This window comes from Schistosoma haematobium, chromosome ZW (genome assembly GCF_000699445.3).
Source record: "Schistosoma haematobium chromosome ZW, whole genome shotgun sequence".
In the NCBI taxonomy this organism is placed as follows: Eukaryota; Metazoa; Platyhelminthes; class Trematoda; order Strigeidida; family Schistosomatidae; genus Schistosoma; species Schistosoma haematobium.
The window spans coordinates 18,788,698-18,807,564 of record NC_067195.1 but is presented as its reverse complement, the minus strand read 5'-3'; the positions used below and the strand labels follow the sequence as shown (position 1 = coordinate 18,807,564).

The window sequence follows — 18,867 nt, the reverse complement described above, 5'->3', positions numbered from 1 at the left end:
AAAGTAGGCCGCTAAAAACTCATCGATAGACCAATCCTACTGAATCCATGTGACATCGAGGTAGTACACACAGATCTTCCATAGATGTTACTTCACCAATAATAAAATAAGTTAACATGACCATCTTAAAGATTAAGAGAGGGAAAGCGAAGGGACCAGGAACATATCAGCCTAAGCACTAAGCATAATCGATAAACAAGGGGGACTTGGTGTCGATGTAATAAAAAGGATTGGTAAATCAGGGATAGACGTTTACAGCTCAAGGACATTCGGAATTTTAATCAACTGTCAGCTGCATCAATGTCATAATATTCAACACGAACATAAAGGCGGTTCTATTGTAGAAAACCTTAACTTGGTAGATTACCACATTCATCACCAAACGGTTACTTATTTACGCCTGTTACTCCTTCGGACACCATCATTAGAAGTGTTTCATATTTATCATCACAACAAACATTGTCGGATAAGATTCATGATTGTTTTTTCTTTGAAATCATCATCTGGGTAATAGGGGAGTGCTCTTGATAGCGTAAATAAACGGTCTTCGCTAATTCATCTGAGGCTTGAAAAGCAAGAATACCGGTTGGTCTCCCGGACTAAGTACAGAAACGGACGACCAAGTGACTGATGGGTCTAAAACATAGATCTTATAAGGACTTACCTGGATATATTCTCGTTGAGCTACATAAGAATAAGAGGTGATCTGTTAATGGCATGCAACATACTAAGCACGTCGAGCCACCCAAATAGTGAGTAACTATGAGAGGAGACTTGATAAACACGTACTCACCCACGGATTACCGTCTCTGTATTGGACCAGCCGTGTCTGATACATGTCTCATAAATTAGATTTGTCATCACTGAATATCAGTAACTACTTCTTTTCTCTCTTAGTATCATCTCCGTTTCCCCTTATTTTTTCCACACCGCCTTTTTACATATTATCAATTTAGTAAATTGACCATTTATTTTTGAAACAATCGTCTATATAAGCTGTTGACAAAAATATTGAAAATATTGGGTGGAGAAGTTTGTGAGTGATATAATGCATTACTAATAATCTAACTGAATTTAGTAGAATGAAATGTGTAGATCTGAGTAATGAAAAGTAGTCAGGATTTGAATATACCATCAAGAAACCAATGAAGACAACTGTTCAGTAATTAAAGATTCTAGTTGCTAGAAAAAATCTATAAATATTTTCCATACAGTTCATTATCATGTAGAAGTAAATCCTTTCCTATCACAATCGTCTCACATTTACACAGTAGCTTTGATACATCCAATTAATCTTGATTTGATAAGGGTGCATAAGTTATGTCGTACACGTTCAATTATCTGTTTCATTTGAAGTACAGCTGCAAGTCAAGGTGACACTGCATATGACAAGTCGGTAGATACGTTAGCTGGGATTTGCTGTGGCGCTTGTAATAACTTGTGCTTCGTGCGTCAGCGCAACTTGCAATACTGTTCGACATTCCACGATTCGCTAAATCACTTGCATTCCAAAGAAGCATTAAAACATAACCTATAATGTAGCTTGGTCTCTTTATATGTATGGTTGTATCGGTTTATACTCCAATCAAATAATTTATTTTAGGACACATATACACTATTTTTCTTGTACACAATTAAACTCACTACAATTAATTAATTCTATGACTCGCAACTGTACTAAATACTTAGTTAAATCCTTTTACAACAAACTACCAGTTATTTTTCATTCTCAAATAATAATGGTAACCTACTTAATTCTCACTTTTGCTTTATCATACGTAATCAGTTGATATATCTGCAACATTATTTTATTGCACCATATCACTTCGTAACTCGTCATTATTGCTGCATGGTCTTTTGGACTAGTTACTTTAAGTGAGCCATTATCGGACTATATTCTGAAGAAGAGCTTTTCCGACCTATTGCCTGTCATTTCCATTCCAAAGAAGTCACAGAAGTAGTCCTTTCGGAATCAATCCTTCTGTTTTTTGTTTGATTACGAGAACTCTAGTTGTCAACTGTACATTGTCTGCACACAAAACAGTTGATACCAAGTGACTGTCTCTGTTAACAATGGATACAACTGATAACAAAGATATTTTAACCAGATCGTGGTTTTTTAGGGTCAGTTCAAATATGCTTCACTCACGCAAAGCCTATCCATTTGAAATTCTATCTAACATCGAATCTGTATAGATTTTGTTTGGGAGACATTAATAAATCACAAGTTATAACACTGCTGTTGATATCACTTTCTTATTTATAAAAAAGCCATATTATATCTCTAATTTTCTAAACATTGATCACAACCGTGATCTTTAAAATGTTAGAATTTACCATTTGATTTAAATTCGTTTTACATTTTAACAAAATATTTAACGTTCCTCTTGTATTAATATACATTTATTTTTATTTTTATGCTGCATGAGTTTAGTAAGTATTTAATTAGTTGCCAGGATTTTATACTTATCCTACCACAGCACTTATATCTGTGTTTTTACTTACGTATTATGGTACGCTACGGTTTTCCAGTTTTGATAAGCTTGGTCTAGCCTTATACGGTAAAGCGAATTGGCTTTTTTTGAAATGGTTTCCGTTTCCCAAGGTTCACAAACTAACCGCGTGGATGTGATTTCATAGGGAAATTGTTACCCCCAGGTCTTGGGGCGCAGGTGTCGCACCAGGGGAAAGTATAATCTACATGCACACCGGTAACACATATGTTTTCACCCATTCACCCCTCAGCATAAATATAGAAATATCCACTCACCTGGATGAGTAAATGATCACCACTCCCTTCGAAAGTATATGCCACAACTGACTGTCACTTACACATTACATACATATTACTGGTACAAAGACTGTCGCCCTGTACTTCATGACATAAGCGTAAGCACTCTCTCAGGGATGGTTGATAGTCACCTCGCCGTAGTATTTGCTACCATATTTTTTATTGTCTTCAACATGAAGCATTAGGCCGCTGACTTGATTAGACATGAGGCAGACACTACATTCCTTGTGCTAATCCACACAACTACCCTTTTCATATACCTACAAACATAAACTACACAAACCGAAACTCATACAATTCATATACATAAGCATACACATCGGGTAGCCCGCAAGGTTTTAGTCAGCCCTAAATTTGGGATCCAGTCGATCCGGTTTACAGCAGAGTAGTGGATTAGTTCAATCTCGTCAACCACCCAAATTAGCTAGCAAGGTTGCTCTCACTACCCGGTAACGTCATGCGGAGGCCTTGAGTTGGATTTTGTTGCCATGGATTATGGTACTAAACTTGTTACGCAAACGGAGATTCTGTACAGTCGTGAGCATAGATAACAGGAATATGGCAGTGTTATCAAGAATAGCACTATATTGATGTGTTGAACTAACCATGACTTCTTCATTACTCACCCTATTGATTGGAAACAGAAGCTATGTAGCTTAATATTAAAACACAACAACAAATGGTATTTTCCGTATTATGACTGTTAAGATTAAATTATGTAACTCAAACTCGCGTTGGATTTATGAAATCCGATTAAAGCGCTGATACGTCACAGGTAACGTGTGCTGACAAATCCCGAAACGGCAATAATAGTTGCCATCTAAGAGAGTGCTGCCTGGTTTCGGCGCAAAAATGACTTATAAATGTTAGATACCATGGTAGGTAATGATTTATTAATACCACTAAATAGCATTTTAGAGCCTGTAAACTGACGGGTCGATGAAGGACTTACCATACTAAATTTTTCGTTGGTTCTTCTTGATAGTTATGAATTATGTTTATTTTTGGCGTTTAAAAGTCAAATGGATTAATATTGGATGATGTACATTTTGAGTTTGTCATTACGGGGCTTGTAAAATACAGCTGACGGTCAGGTGATATAAATAATTATTCGTAAGGATAATCATTTTAAGCAGTCATGTAAATCTCCCTGGAACATTGTAGACCTACCTCAGTACTTATGATGGATTACAGCCCATGATCTCGATCATCATTCGGTGTCTAATTTTTAAATAGATAAGCACTATCCACTACTGATTATCTTGTAAAAGTTATCTCCCAGCTGAGGGCACATTATGCAGAACTTATGCTTGAAGTCTACCAGATTTCCTGATTGTAAAATCTTAATATTGTTAGATTTCAAACGTCTGACTACTATGTCTAGCTTCATATGAGTAAATGGACTATATTCATCAATATTTTTGGCGGTCAACGTGTAACTAAAGCATATATATCCTGCAATCTTCATAGCAAGCGGTAGAACAAAAGGAAACGAAATCTATATTATCTCGAGATATTCTGTCCATCTCCCGACGTACTACTTGAAAATTACAATCGATACAGGTTATTATTGCATGATTCATTTAAAACATTGAGTGTAGGGTCTATTTCTCCTGAATAAACTGATGTTTATTTAATCCCAGTCAGCTATATATATATATATATATATATATATATATATATATATATATATATATATATATATATATATATATATATATATATATATATATATATATATATATATATATCCAAAATTCGTTAGAGTACTAGTAACGTTAGTATTATGTTGTGTAGCCAACCGAGTGTGCTACCAGTATAAAAAGTTCTTGAGTTAACTCATTCAATTCACCACTCGAGATAATTTATTACAGAGTTAATCTAAGCAGTCGACTTATTTTAATCGAGAAAAATAACAATATTTGATTTCACACAAAGAATAGATATTGTTTTTGAGGTAAAACAATCAATTGTGGCTAAGTTTATTTCACTGTCTGTACATTTCGTTTTGTGTGTACAAACAGAAAAAATAAGGGGAAAATAATAGCAGAACGATTGTTTCTGCATCTTGCTTATTAATTATCACTTATTGATAAGAATCAATCCAAGATGTTATATATAGATAGAAGGTAAATACCAATTGATGATAATGATCTAAAGATCTAACAGAAAAAGGGCGATTAGTCATGATATTATGCAGAGTACAAACAGGGTGACGTTGATGATGATGATGATCATATTATTGAAAATTACAAGATTTCAGTAATCTACTTCAAAATTACTGATGATTCGTAAGCAAAACGTATATGAATATCGGAAATAATATTGATTAAAATACTGTTAGTAATAACCTGAAAGAATTATAATAAAGTGAATAGACAGAAAGATTCTTTTCAGGTCTCTAGAAAACTTAAACAAACAATATGAATTAAAACTTGAATAATTAAACTTCCACTATACATAATTAAGAAATTATAATAGAAATTATAATGAGATAATTCAATTTGTTTCTACTTAAAATAAGCTGAAAATAAAGTGAGATAAATTTCGTACACAGTTATTAATGATTGGGTGGTAAATAATCGATTTACATGTACCTTCATTTATTGAATGTTCAAACAATGAAATAAGTGAACAATATAATCTATCAATCCAAAATTATTTAAAATCAAGGTGGATAATTACACAAAGAATATTGAAAGAAGAAAAAAAAGAGGATAATAAAATTAAATAAAATCCAAAGGTGGTGGTGGATCTGTAGGCATGGAGATTTCTCTTTTTGGCAACTGATTTAAATCTAAACTTGAAAGACGTATACACATGTCTAGTTCAGTTAAACGCTCCACATCTTCATTGTAATAATCACTTGGATTCTATAGAATAAAATAAAAATTCGTTAAAGAAAAAAAACGAGATTTTTATTTTCAGAAAAAAAGCAAAAAGTAACATTTCTTTTGTTTCTTTCTGTCCTTCTTGACATGTGTAAAGAATGCATATGATATATATATGCATAATCAATGTGATATTAGCGTAATGTTAGAAGTAAGTGGAATAAAAAATCTCATTTCATATTATTTGTAACCCATTAGTGAAAGATGATAAGCAATCCAGCTGAACGATTATATATCCACTTCCTAATCTCTAGCGATCTGTTACTCTTGAACACTGTACTGAAAAATAAAGGCTTTTACATTGAAGGTTAATTTATATACAGAAAATAAGGATATTTATAAGACTGTATATGATTAAGAGATTTCAGAAGTCTCTGGAACACATCCTGAAATTCTCATGAAAGTTTCTAAAGTATGCAGATTGATGGAAATATTTTAAACATTTTTCTGCCTTTTGAAAACTTTTCTCGAGAGAATATTGAAGCCTCCTACCAAAAGGAACTTAAATAATAATCTTCTTTAATTGAGAGTAGAATCTACCATCAATAATTGGTTTTCAGAATCGAAATGATTCATTAATATAACTAAAAGCATACAACAGGGGTTAAATAATTTCAACTCGACCTCATTGTATAGCAACCATTTTTATAGAAAATTCACCCGGTAACACTAAGGAATTCGAACTTAACGTTACAAGAAACTGTTTAACGATTAACAATATATTTTGACATTTAACAAGTTAGCATAACTGCTGAGATAAATGCATTAACTTCAAACTGTACAACTTAGGCCACCATGAAACATTTCCATACAGAACTCTTTCATAACTGATTGTAATAAAATACCACACAAACATATGACTACGTAACAGTCAAAATGACCATTCAAAATATAATATGATAACTGAATAATATAACAAAACGATGATGTAGAAATTAACTTGATAGGATTTTAATACGGATTTTTTGGCACTATAATTTCTATTTATGAAAGAAAAAGAGTAGATGCTTACAGAATAAGTGCATCACTAACAATTTAAAGAGCTTGTAAAGATTACCCAACTTTGTAGTTTATATCACAAACTGACCATATTTAGACGACCATTCCTGGTTTCCGGTGATTGTATATGGATAGTTTGTGATATAAACTATAAATCAATTATAGAATAGTTGGATTTCGGCTAGCAGTGGAATCTATCAAGCAAGTTTTGCCCTCTTTAGAATTCTTCAGCTGCATATGTCTTCATCTGTGTTAATATCGAAACCACCACTCGAAACCCCTGTATCCTTTGTTACAAATACCAAACGAATATATTTTATTGGGTATCAATAATTATTGGTCATTCAAAGATTTATTATTGTTAATTACATCAAAACAGAATTAGATTCTATCTAATCAGATTTCAAAAACATTAACTTACATTTAATTTATTTAATAAAAATAATCCATCTAACCAATAATTATATTCAGTTATTGATCTGGCTAGTAAGATAACTCGAAAACAACGTGATTTATTACTTGTCGATTCATTGGGATCATCTTGATTTGGAATATCGGATAATTCCACTTGAAAGAGTAATGTCTAATTCGGATTTTTTTAATAAAACAAAAAGACGAACACAAATGAACACTCAGAATAATACTACTTTTTATAATTCAGTAGCACAAGTTTTTATTGTAAATTTAATCATTAAGGTCAACTTGTAAAATATCACTAAGATTCAACATATTTAATCATGACCAGTAGTGGATTAATGTAGAAGAGAACAGTGCAAGAAATCATGAATATTATAGATCGATACAATTATAATTCATCCTGTTGAAATTCGTCAATGTAATATATGTGTTCCTATCTATGGCAATTACTTATTGATGAAATTCAAGTGAATTGTAAATAGAATAACGATAACCCACTAAATATGTTGATATTTTAATAACGCGTTAAAGTCCCTCAAATTCATTTATCTCTATTCAAGGTTGTCGTTACATCTCTCTGGAGAAAAAATCACTTCGTAACTTTATTGATAAACAGATCAAATTCCACTTGGTAAAAAATATACTACTATTTTGTCAGATTAATACTTACACGTTCCGGATTTTTTTTCACTTTCTCAGTTATACCCAAAGATACTCGACTAATACAGTTTAGTTGCCCTTTGGATAAAAAAAGAAATAAATAGTATGATTACTGTTGAACTTCTAATTAAATTATTAATAATTACATGGTGGAATATATATACACGAATTAGTTCACATTATATGTTCCACATACTAAGAATATCGATCAGAGAGATTGTTCGATATTGAGGTTTAGTGAAAAATATACATTTTACGCAGAAAATTCCGCACGCTTAGTTGCTCACAACCCTACTAACCAGCTTTTAAGTAGTGTAACTATTTCTTGAGAATCCAACATATTCTGAACATGATAGCATTCACCATAAGCGATATAATGCAACTCAATATCCAAATAAATCTATTCCTTTTGAAGATGTACAAAAAGAAATGTTAAAAATGGAATTGTTTCTTAATATCTAAATTATCGTTGACTCCTAAACAGCTTTTCGTCATAGTATTTGCTTATATATTTTCCCTGCTGACTCTGGTCTTCTTCCTCTAGTTAGATAAGCAGAGGAACGGAGGAACAGCTTAGAATAGTCCTTTTATTGCGTTGCTGGTTTATGTTCCGTCCACTGATACCTAGGTGATAACATGATATCTCAAACATAGCTGTTTTACTGGTGTATTTGTTCTAATATAGGTATAGAATTTAGGAACACAGATTCTCATCAATTTTAAATTAAAGATCATCTGACTAAGCTGATCGACCTATTTTGGATTTTCATTACAATTACAATCATATTAGAACTGAAGAAAATAGTGTAAAATATTAACTACACAGTGTCTAAATAAACTGACGATAGTAACTTACATATTTCTCTTATGTTCTGGTTTGTGTCTCTTATAAGAAGCGACTTACGATCAGGTGACAAGAGTACAGTGAATGATTGATTGTCTGTGTTCATTAAAGAAAAACAAAGCATATGATTTAATATTAATAAGAAGAACAAATAGACATTGACACCAATGGATTCGTGCTCAGTGGTCTAGAGGTTAAGCATTCGCGCGCAAGACCGGTCATGTGTTCGATGCCCGTTTGCGGATTAAGGATGAGCACTGTCGAGGAGTACCGTACTAAAAAAACGGCCGTCCAGTGCTTCTGAGTTTTAAATAGTGGTCTGGCTGGGACCAGTTTGTGATTTCAACTGTTAAAACACTACCATCTCCATAAACCACTTGTACCATAAACTTTGTCAAAGTTAAAATCCCCAGCATCAGTTGTGAAAAAACGCAACGATTTTCCGTCTAAAAGGCATTCAAAGTTGAAATTCATCAATAACATATTTTACGCATGTTTCCAATAGTCATCAACTGCCATCCAACTTCAATTCAGAATGTTTTCTACCAGTTCAGTAGATACAATAACTTTTTCAATAGAGATCATACATAAGTTGTATGAATTCCAGTGTACTCGTATCTTGTTGTGCTTACATTTGAGTTTTCCAATATCCATAGTAATAATAATAATAACTTTTAAGCCTATTAGAATATCTCATGAGTACATACAATTGTGATATATAGTTATTCTGTCCAAGGAAATGGAGAATAATAGGTTAACTGAAATGTTGTCACACCTAAAATTAGGTGATCCACACGTTTGATTAGATCACCTTATATGCTAAGTGATATAAATGTTACTTCCGAGCCTATATAACATAACATGATAAGGACTGTTAGAAAACCTAGATAATACTTTTAAAATGTCTACAGATACCCGGAAAAAGACGGAAAGTACTTGCATTGATCAGTTCTGTGAAAACTTCCATAAAGATTTTAAAATCGATGGATTTTGTTACCTATATCTGACTGAATAAATAACAATTTGTTACCAGGTTTAGCACGCTTCTCAGAAGCTTCTACAAACCCAAAGTCACATATTGTGTTATAAATACCCTTGCTTTCTGTACATAGACTAACCTTAGTAGTAAAGCTTATTGTAATTTTTATGTCTGTTTTCCTGTTCTAAGTTCAAGCGGTGGCTATTCAAATAGACATATGATCTATTATATGGTACCTTCTGGGAACTGAGGAACACTGGATGTCTCGTGCTAGTATGAAACTCTTTTGATGTGCGTACCTACCACTCCACTAAGGATCAAATCTGGGACTTTTAGGCCCCGGCGTTTACCAGCTTAAATGATTACGTAACCAAATTCTGTTTGTGATGAGAAATTCCTAAATGAATTGCTGCTTGGTGTCTACACTTACATGAGTCGAAGTTTTTAAATATAACAATAGTAATTAGTCAAAATAAATTTAGATATCGATTATCTTCCTGTTCAAAAAAGTCACTTAAATACTATCTGGTGGTGAATGTTTACACAATCAAATTATGATCTTTTAAAAACTGTGTATTTGACGCAAACATATAATGCATATAATATTTCGAGATATAGTCCACTGATGTAGCTCATTTATCAAGGACAAATTTTCATAAATAGCTTTGAACTACATAGTTTATATGAAAACTAGAACACTAAGCAGCTAGATAAAATGAAGTACGTAGGATGGAGGTTCGAAACCGCAACCTACTAGTTAAAATCCAAATGCTTCACCTACTACTAATAAACCACTATTACGTTAATACTCTGATGTAATTCTTTAAAATAAGATAAATTATTTTGCTTTCTTCCGTGGTAAAATACTTTTAGAAATCAATACGTATTATTAATCTCGAAGTCAGTTATTCAACATCCATGTGTCAAACTTCGTGTAGTTAAAATAAAGAGAGCAGTTAGAATTATGTATTATTTGTTTTCAAGGTCACATTTATTGATTTAACGATGAGTACACATTAAGTGCACAGTAAATAGAATGAAATAGCAAAAATATTTGATGGTTGAGTTGCTAATTTACCATATATCATATGAGCAATTTTACTCAAATGAACAAAGATGATTATCTTTATTATTAACACAGATGAGCACACTTCCATGGCCAGATTACTTTTAAGCTTGATGTTAAGTGGTTGAAGGTAGTCTACTGGAAACCCTGAATCTAGGTTTCGTGTTAGTTGACATTGATCAACAAGGTCTACCTAAAATCTCGATACAATAGATGCTCTCTTTAGGATTACAAACTCAGTCACTAAGTTCCACATTCTATTTTACCACTGTGCCATTTGGGCAGCGAGTGACCTATCATAGGACTGAGATATTTACATTAGATTACTAATTAGAAGTAACGAGTTCCATATTCGTCTGTATTCTCGAATCTTATCAGTCAAGTTTATATTTAAATATTACATCTTATCAAATTCCCCTTCAGTTGGTTTCAGAACTGAATCCCAGTACAGTAATTTAAAAGTATGGTGATCTCCGCGAGGCTTGAATTTTAAACTTGTGTGAAGTTATCGTTCGAGCGACTGAGTTACAAGCTAAGGTGAAACAGCTGTTTCACTCCTGTTAGATTTTCGTTTCTTGAACAAACCTTAGCTAATGAAGAAACACACGTTCAGAAGGCTAGGTATGCTAGTGATTTATCATAGAAATATGCATATTTTCAAAGATTTCCATGTTGATTAGTTAATGTATACCAATAAATCATTTCATTACAGAACTGTTTGTCAATTTATTCGAAATATTACTTAATACTGAACGTTCAATCGAAAATCAAAGTGAGGCTTTGGTAGTTCACTGCGTATAAGCGAGTAAATCGCCCGTAGACTCCAGACTTGTATAATCGATAAATTCCAAAACTTCATAATAGATATATCTGAATATTCAATAAATATCTTTAGATTATGATTTATTAATTCAAAGAGATGATCGGGGAAAAATGTCCCATAAATTTATAACAAGTTCTTGTATCTTATTTATGAATATTGTCAAGGGAGCTGAAGTGCTGATACTATTGATCTTATCCAACCGTGCCAAAGTTCCATTTTTAACTGAATACCATATTTATGGCTCTGATTGTAGCCAGTGTTATATCTGGTGTTTACGGTCCGCAACTTGAATTCAAGGTCAGTGAGAATATTCAGCAAAAGCATGAATGAGATTTATTTTTATTAGTGTTATTCAGAAAGTTATATATAACATTGCTCCTAAACAACCTTCACTGTACTAGTAATTGAAATTTGTTGTAGTTACTGAATAAAACAGATCAGTGTGCAGCCATTCCTTCATTTGTTCTGGTTTGGCAATTTGGACTAGGTAATTGCACTGTATTTCATTCTTAATCTGAACATGGATACTCAAGTCGCGACAAATATATCATATAAGAACTTTGAATTGGAACTACAGAAAATATCTTATACCCAATCAGTTCTAAAATATCCACAATATGAATTGTTCTGTCAAAAAATAGAAATCCAAATATGTTCAGAATTTTATGAGCTTTACAGCAATATACACTCCAAGAAACAGTAAACATTTTATCAATATTCCATTATAAACTCATCATGGAAACGAGTCCAGAATACTTGTATTGTATCGTATAACTGTAGTGGATTCACAGGGTGATTGAAATCACTTCCCGATTCCCTGATAAGATTACTTCTTTAACAGAAGAATTCATTTGTTGAGTAAATCAATCCAAGTAGGTGATGATTCGTTTTATGAAGACTATATATGAATAGATGGATACGTGCAAACATCCATATATATATGAATTGTTTTTCTCCAGCAATCATTAACGAGTAGTACGTCACGTTAACACTAACATATGAGTAAAATACATCAAAAATCAATTACCTTTACTACATAATTTCGATCCTTTTGATGGGATATATTCTAAAGGTGCTGAATTTGACAAAATATTTAAACGATTCTCATATACATGTCCTTGATGACGTTTCCTTACATCGTTACGTAATTCTCTAGATGAAAAATAAACAGATTAATGTGTACAAATGGTAAAGTCTCAGAAAAAAAGAAAGATATTATCAATGAAAAACAAATAATTTAGATGCTCTTCTAAATAAAATATGACAAGCTATTCATTTAAAAATAAACAAACCACTAAAATAATTCAATTGAATCGGTTAAGTTTTTGATTGAGATCATGAGTTGATCGATGTTAGACCACTATTGAAAACCTGAAAGCACTGGACAGCCGTTTCGTCCTCAGTAGTGCGCAGCAACGATCTTGCACGCGGGATTCAAACCCAAAACCTTCGATATCGCGTGCGAACGCCTAACCTCTAACCTAAAAGTCATTAAACAAAAACAAATCTAATTCACTATAATCATAATGGAAACCGTAGAACGTACAATGAATACAGCAAGATCATGATTTCCTTTCTTTAGTCATCCCAATAATGAGCTCACGGAATGAAGAGAATATAACCTAGTCCAACCCCCTTTGAGTATTTACAAGTTTAACTGCTCTTGTGAAACCAGTTATGTTGGGCGTAAAATAATGCAAACACAATCGTATTTCTGAACATCAGCCATCATGATTAACCAAAGGACAGAACTAAACGATAAGAAGCTCTATTTTGGAGCTTCTGGTTGATACTGCTCACCACGTCGACATAAACTCATCTTTTAAAATTATCTATAGAATCATAACGAACTTACCCTGTGTATTTAGAATTCAGCCTTTACATATAGCAGAAGCCATAGAAATACACATCAATAAACTGAACCTCTCTATATAGAAAATGCTTTTACAGCCTCTCAGTTTACCTTGGCCTTCTATTCAGTTACTATTACTTTTCTTAAAATTTACAAACTTAATTTTTTCAAAATTTAATTTCTAATTTTAATCTTACCTCATCTATTTATTAATGTATTATATCCCGATATGAATAATGAATGGTAACTGTTGGGATATATTACTGGACTAATACTATACATACATTTCTATCGTATAACTGTTAAGTAACTAAATTATTCATATTCGTGTTCCTCTTATCATAAGCTTCATTTTGACTTATGGACTTTTATTATACGATTTACCATTCATGAGTTCTACCTGGTCTATCAATTACTGCCCCCCACACTCACAGCCAATTTTTGGCTAAATCTTGTACAAATGTTATTTTCTATTTTATGGTACGATGTAATCTGTTTGGTTGGTATATAAACCCAGTATGTTTGAAGTAAACTATTAATATCGCAGAGGCTGGGATTGGTGTTCTAGACTTTACAGACAGGGCTAGGTGGGAAGCAGGACCGATAAGGACTCTAGACTGCTCGTACTTGTTTTATGCGTCATTGGTCCGGTGGATGGTTCACTGTTCTCCAATTGGCCTTATACATCAATAGGACACAGGGCACAATATGATTATCTAACTATCATTGAACCCATTTTACGAATAGTTTATTATTACTCTTACACATAACACAAAAAAAACACTTATATCTCAAATTTACATACTTACGCTTCAGTAACTAGTTGTGATAACTAAGCGATCACGAAAATTCATCTTAATTTTCCAGACCTTGTTTTACTAACAAACTATTATATCATTAAATCGATCCAACACTATTTACCTGGCATTGATTTCATATTTAATTGTAAAAGCTATATATATTGGAGTATAGCCATGAAGAACTCATTGAAAAGAAATATTGCTTAGCTCAGCTTGTCTTTTTAATGTTTTAATGGGAATATTTGATGAACTGAAATCAGAGTTTTTGATGGTGGATTTATAAAACGTTCGCTAAGCAAATCTTATTACTGACCGCACATGGCGATCAACAAACAATCAGGCGCCTAGTGAATACACTGAATATGGTCAAGAAGATCTTGTCAATGCTGAAGACTATGACATAGGTAAGTATAAAGTGATCGATTTAGTTCGTCAGAACGCTGACATTTGACATTAATCGAATGAATAGATAATTAGAACTGAACATCGATTCATTGGAATCAGACAACCAAGTTCAATTTCAAACACCGGAAACGTTTAGTTGAATGAGTCGTATAGATGTATCTGGGGCGTTCATTGTATTATCGGATCAAAGTTAATAGAGCGGTAATCAAACTTGTAATCCAATAGCTGTGAGTTGTCTAATTAAACAACTCGACCACATATTTAATGATAAGACTAGCGACTATATTGCAACATGATCGGTAGAATTTGATCAGCCGTGACTCTGCTGCCCTCAGTGATCGTTCAAGGGCGAAAACATTTTTTACAGAATGTTGGCCACAACTTATCAAATTAAGAAACCCGGTGATGCGGGTATGAGTATCACAAGGAGTATCCGTTCCCTTACAATAGAAGGTACGCCTCTACTGATGAGTGCTAACTAGCACGAAACCCGATTTAAGGAATTTTTCCTCTAAACTAACTGCAACCAACCCATTTTAAATATTCTTGCAGTTCTAATTCAAGACCCACAAGGAACTAATTTCACCGAAAATTAAAATAAGAGACCACACAATTGAGAAATAAATATCGATTTTCCCCAAATAATGATAACGATGATGTTAAAGATAGTTAATTACTGATTGAAAATGCTTTTTTCTGTCATGGTTAATGTGTAATTATGCTGGCTAAAGTTCGATGAAACAAATGAACAAATCAGACAACTGAAATAATGAGGAATTCAAAGTAAACATAGAATGGTATAATTCGAATTTCACGATTTTGACATGTGGTAAGTTTTAAAACGATAAATATCTACAACGATGATTCGTTTTGTAACATCTTTTTTTTCTTCGATACTTGTTCATGTACGTATTTTAAACCGTCATCATTCTTTATACACTTTAGTAGGTCATAATAATGTAAGTTTGTAACTGAGGCAAGTCGGTAGAGATATTTGGACCTTAGTCTCAATGCTAGTTGGGATTCACCAAAATGAGATATATTTTCAGTAAAAGAGTGGACATGTGCTCCCTATGAGACTCGAACCCGTTTAAACTAGTGTGGTATAACCAGAGATATTACCACTAAAGTATTTAACCTATTATCAATCACTTATAAGACTAAAATGCTTGCTCTAGTTCCTTAGTCTTGATAGAACACTATCGATGTAGTTGTGAAATGATTGCTCGTCTAATTATGGCTAGATGTAGTAAGGATTACACGTTTTGATGAAAGTTAGTGGTTGGAAGCAAATGGTAGGAAGTTCCGCACTTGTGATTATAATAATAACGTCAAATAATTTCTCTGCAAAAAATCTATATGAAAACAATTAATCCAGAGTATTTCACACTCAGCGTATAACGTTTATACTCAATGTGATGTATTAATCAATAGATATGTTTTTGATAGGTAATCCAACGAACAAAGTAACAGTTTTACAAATGTTCAGTTCTTTTAAAACAAAGAAAAGTAAATGAGATCAATGTGTTGTGCTCTTTTTATTGAGTAATAACAAAATAACTTATATAAATGTTATGTATTCTATATATGGAAGTACGACTAAAGTGTTCTGTTAGTATGTGTAAGTGAGCATGATTAATAGCAGTTGAATTTATATCTCTTAGTAAATGAATTAACATACGACAAACTGAAGTCGGACATGAAAGATACTGGCATAATAACAAACGTCGAACACGATGTTATTGACCTAGTTAAACCGGGACACATTATTTCACATTCCTCACTTCATCTGATTTTCAACCTCGTGTGTGCTATCTCATGAAATATCGACATCACTGAATGGGTTCCGTGATTCCTACTTCGTTGAATCCACAGGTTACAACACCTTTACAATAAAACATCCCGATATTCACCAAGGAACTAATCATTCAGTTAAGTACACAACTGTGAAATTATCGGCCTATTTTTTGCACCCTGAAAAAATTCATAAAGAAAAAATCTATTCAACGGATTGTCGAACCAGAAATAAATAAACCATATCATCTATAGAGACCACTTGTACATTTGGAACATAATAAAAACCTAATGAAATCTGCGATCCTACCACGAGTGGCATCTCAGATTTATACAAGTCCTTGTGTGAACGAACATAAAATATGTATGTGACTGTTGCACATCTCACTGTAATAATATTGGTTATTCTGTATACATCCATATATGATTGATTATCACCTTTCATCTATGTACATTTTCTGCATGCATATCTATATTTCTATATATCATGATAAATGTGTAGTTCCATGTAAACAGTGATATAAAACGTATTGAAGTATGACTTTACAGACCCATTCCGTGTTTGGGTTTTAAGTACCACCATTTTATAAATGAGGCCAGCCGAAGTACTATGTACACCAAGTTCATAGGGTCTGTTATTTCACTTGTCGTCATCAATATTACCAAGAATCGAGTCAAAAGGTGATAACATAGTTCTTCTACTGATGAGTATTATTAGCAAACTCTTACAATACCAAAAAATCCAATTTATAAACTCACAATTTTAATCAACCAATAATCAAACAACTAAAACACGAAACTTACATTAATGCCGGGTGATTATGTAACATATCTACACGTAGACGATTCTCCCGTTTCGACCACATAGATGGTACATCATATGGATTAAATTTTATCAGAGAATTTTCAAATTCTTCAAGTGAAATAGGAATGGTTTTGAAAATACGATTTATCTGCTCTCGTACCACGCATAAAATCTATTTGACCAAAATAAAACGATACGGTTGGTGAAATGAAAAGTTCAATAAAATAAGAAAGTAAAAGGAGAGAGAGAGAGAGGAAGACTATACATAAGTTTTATGATTATGTGATGCAAAAAAATGTAGCGATAACAACAACAGCAGCAAAGTAAACAGGCTGTAAACACGTAATTAGAGAAAAAAGAATTTGTAGAAAAGAAAAGTAACGATTACAAGGTATTAAAGAGAGTCTACATGATTAATATTTAGGTTAGGGTTCAGGTCCATCAGGATGTTACTGCTGTGTCAGGATGGGCATACAGGAAAAGCCAACTATCGGAACGATCCTAACAATTATCAAAATTATAATTCGACAAGTTAACTTCTGTTTGTAATAAATCTAGATGTGTAATGTACACTAAAGAAAATCGAATACAAAGTGATAATTAGGGTTATGTACCTTATAGAATCAAAATTCCAGTAGAATATCAAAAAATATTTTCAAAATTAAAAGTATTAAACAAAAAAAACGACTGAATAACCGAAAAAACGTGAAAGCCGGAATGATAACACTAGTTTATTGAACGTTTTGTTCCTTTATTTATAATATTATTCATTATTATGAGGTGTTTTTGTAGAGGTTGTTGAGTTTCCAGTGGATGCCGATTCATTGATCTAAAGGTTTAGCACTCATTGTAAAACCTGAAGGTTATGGGTTCTAATTTAAGTGGGTTCGTTTATTCGCACTGCTGAGGAGTTCAATACTGGTATGAAACAGCTGTTCAGTTTATAGTTTGAAATGTCTCTCTCACTCAAGTCAATCGGTGATGCAAACTGCTGAACAGCATTCAGTTCAGATAAATAAACAGGTGTCATCAGTTAGAAATGTTTTATTTTTATATAACTTTCACGATTTTTGTAATAAATCTTTATTGAAACATTGTATGAAGGTTTGGATTGACCAAGGAGAAAGAAGTTTAATTAAATGATTAATGGTTGCTGAAATAAATGTTCAAGAGCGTCTATCCCCTACTAAAAACTATTAATAAAGAAATCATTCTAACTTTATTTGAGTGGTAAAGCAATATTCATACGTGAACTTTAGAAGATTTTATACACAAAATTATTGTACTCTCCACAGAAGGATTGGAGAAAGAATATTATTATATTTAATTGACTAAACAACAATTGAAGCAATGATCAATTATCTCTGAAAGTACTCGATACAATCAGATGGAAATCAAAAATAGATTAAATGAATGAATTACAACACACATCACATATAGGGTTTTGTAATAAAATAAGATTATTTGAGGAGACTACATATCTTTATTGTTTGACTGGATGATTGAATAGTATAATCTAAATGACAATGGATTGATAGTAAATGATTCATAACAATTATAATAAGGAAATCCTAGTTACAAATCAACAAGAACGAGACGGAAAGTTCTGGGTTCGAGTCCCGCGTGAGGAATCGTAGATTCGCATTATTGAGGAGCCCCATAATAAGACGAAACAGACAACCAGTGTTTTCAGGTTTTCGATGGTGGCCTAATATTAATCGACTCATAATCTCCATTAAAA

General features: G+C 32.6%; 1 protein-coding gene across 4 annotated transcripts in view; it reads right to left on the bottom strand.

The window, feature by feature from the left end:
- Positions 1-4,640: 4,640 nt before the first annotated feature.
- Positions 4,641-18,867, bottom strand: part of MS3_00002937 (uncharacterized protein) — a 72,102-nt gene continuing 57,875 nt past the window's right edge. For 2 of the 4 annotated variants that reach the window (XM_051210600.1, XM_051210601.1), the window contains 6 exons: positions 17,126-17,298; positions 12,498-12,622; positions 8,615-8,698; positions 7,769-7,836; positions 7,103-7,264; positions 4,641-5,664 (listed from right to left, as the gene is read on the bottom strand). In XM_051210600.1, coding sequence (XP_051070607.1) covers positions 5,518-5,664; positions 7,103-7,264; positions 7,769-7,836; positions 8,615-8,698; positions 12,498-12,622; positions 17,126-17,298 — 759 coding nt within the window. In that variant the 3' untranslated portion in view covers positions 4,641-5,517. Of the gene's footprint in view, positions 7,265-7,768; positions 12,462-12,497; positions 16,502-17,125; positions 17,299-18,867 lie in introns of all 4 variants that reach the window. The other 2 variants (XM_051210598.1, XM_051210599.1) reach the window with 2 other exon arrangements.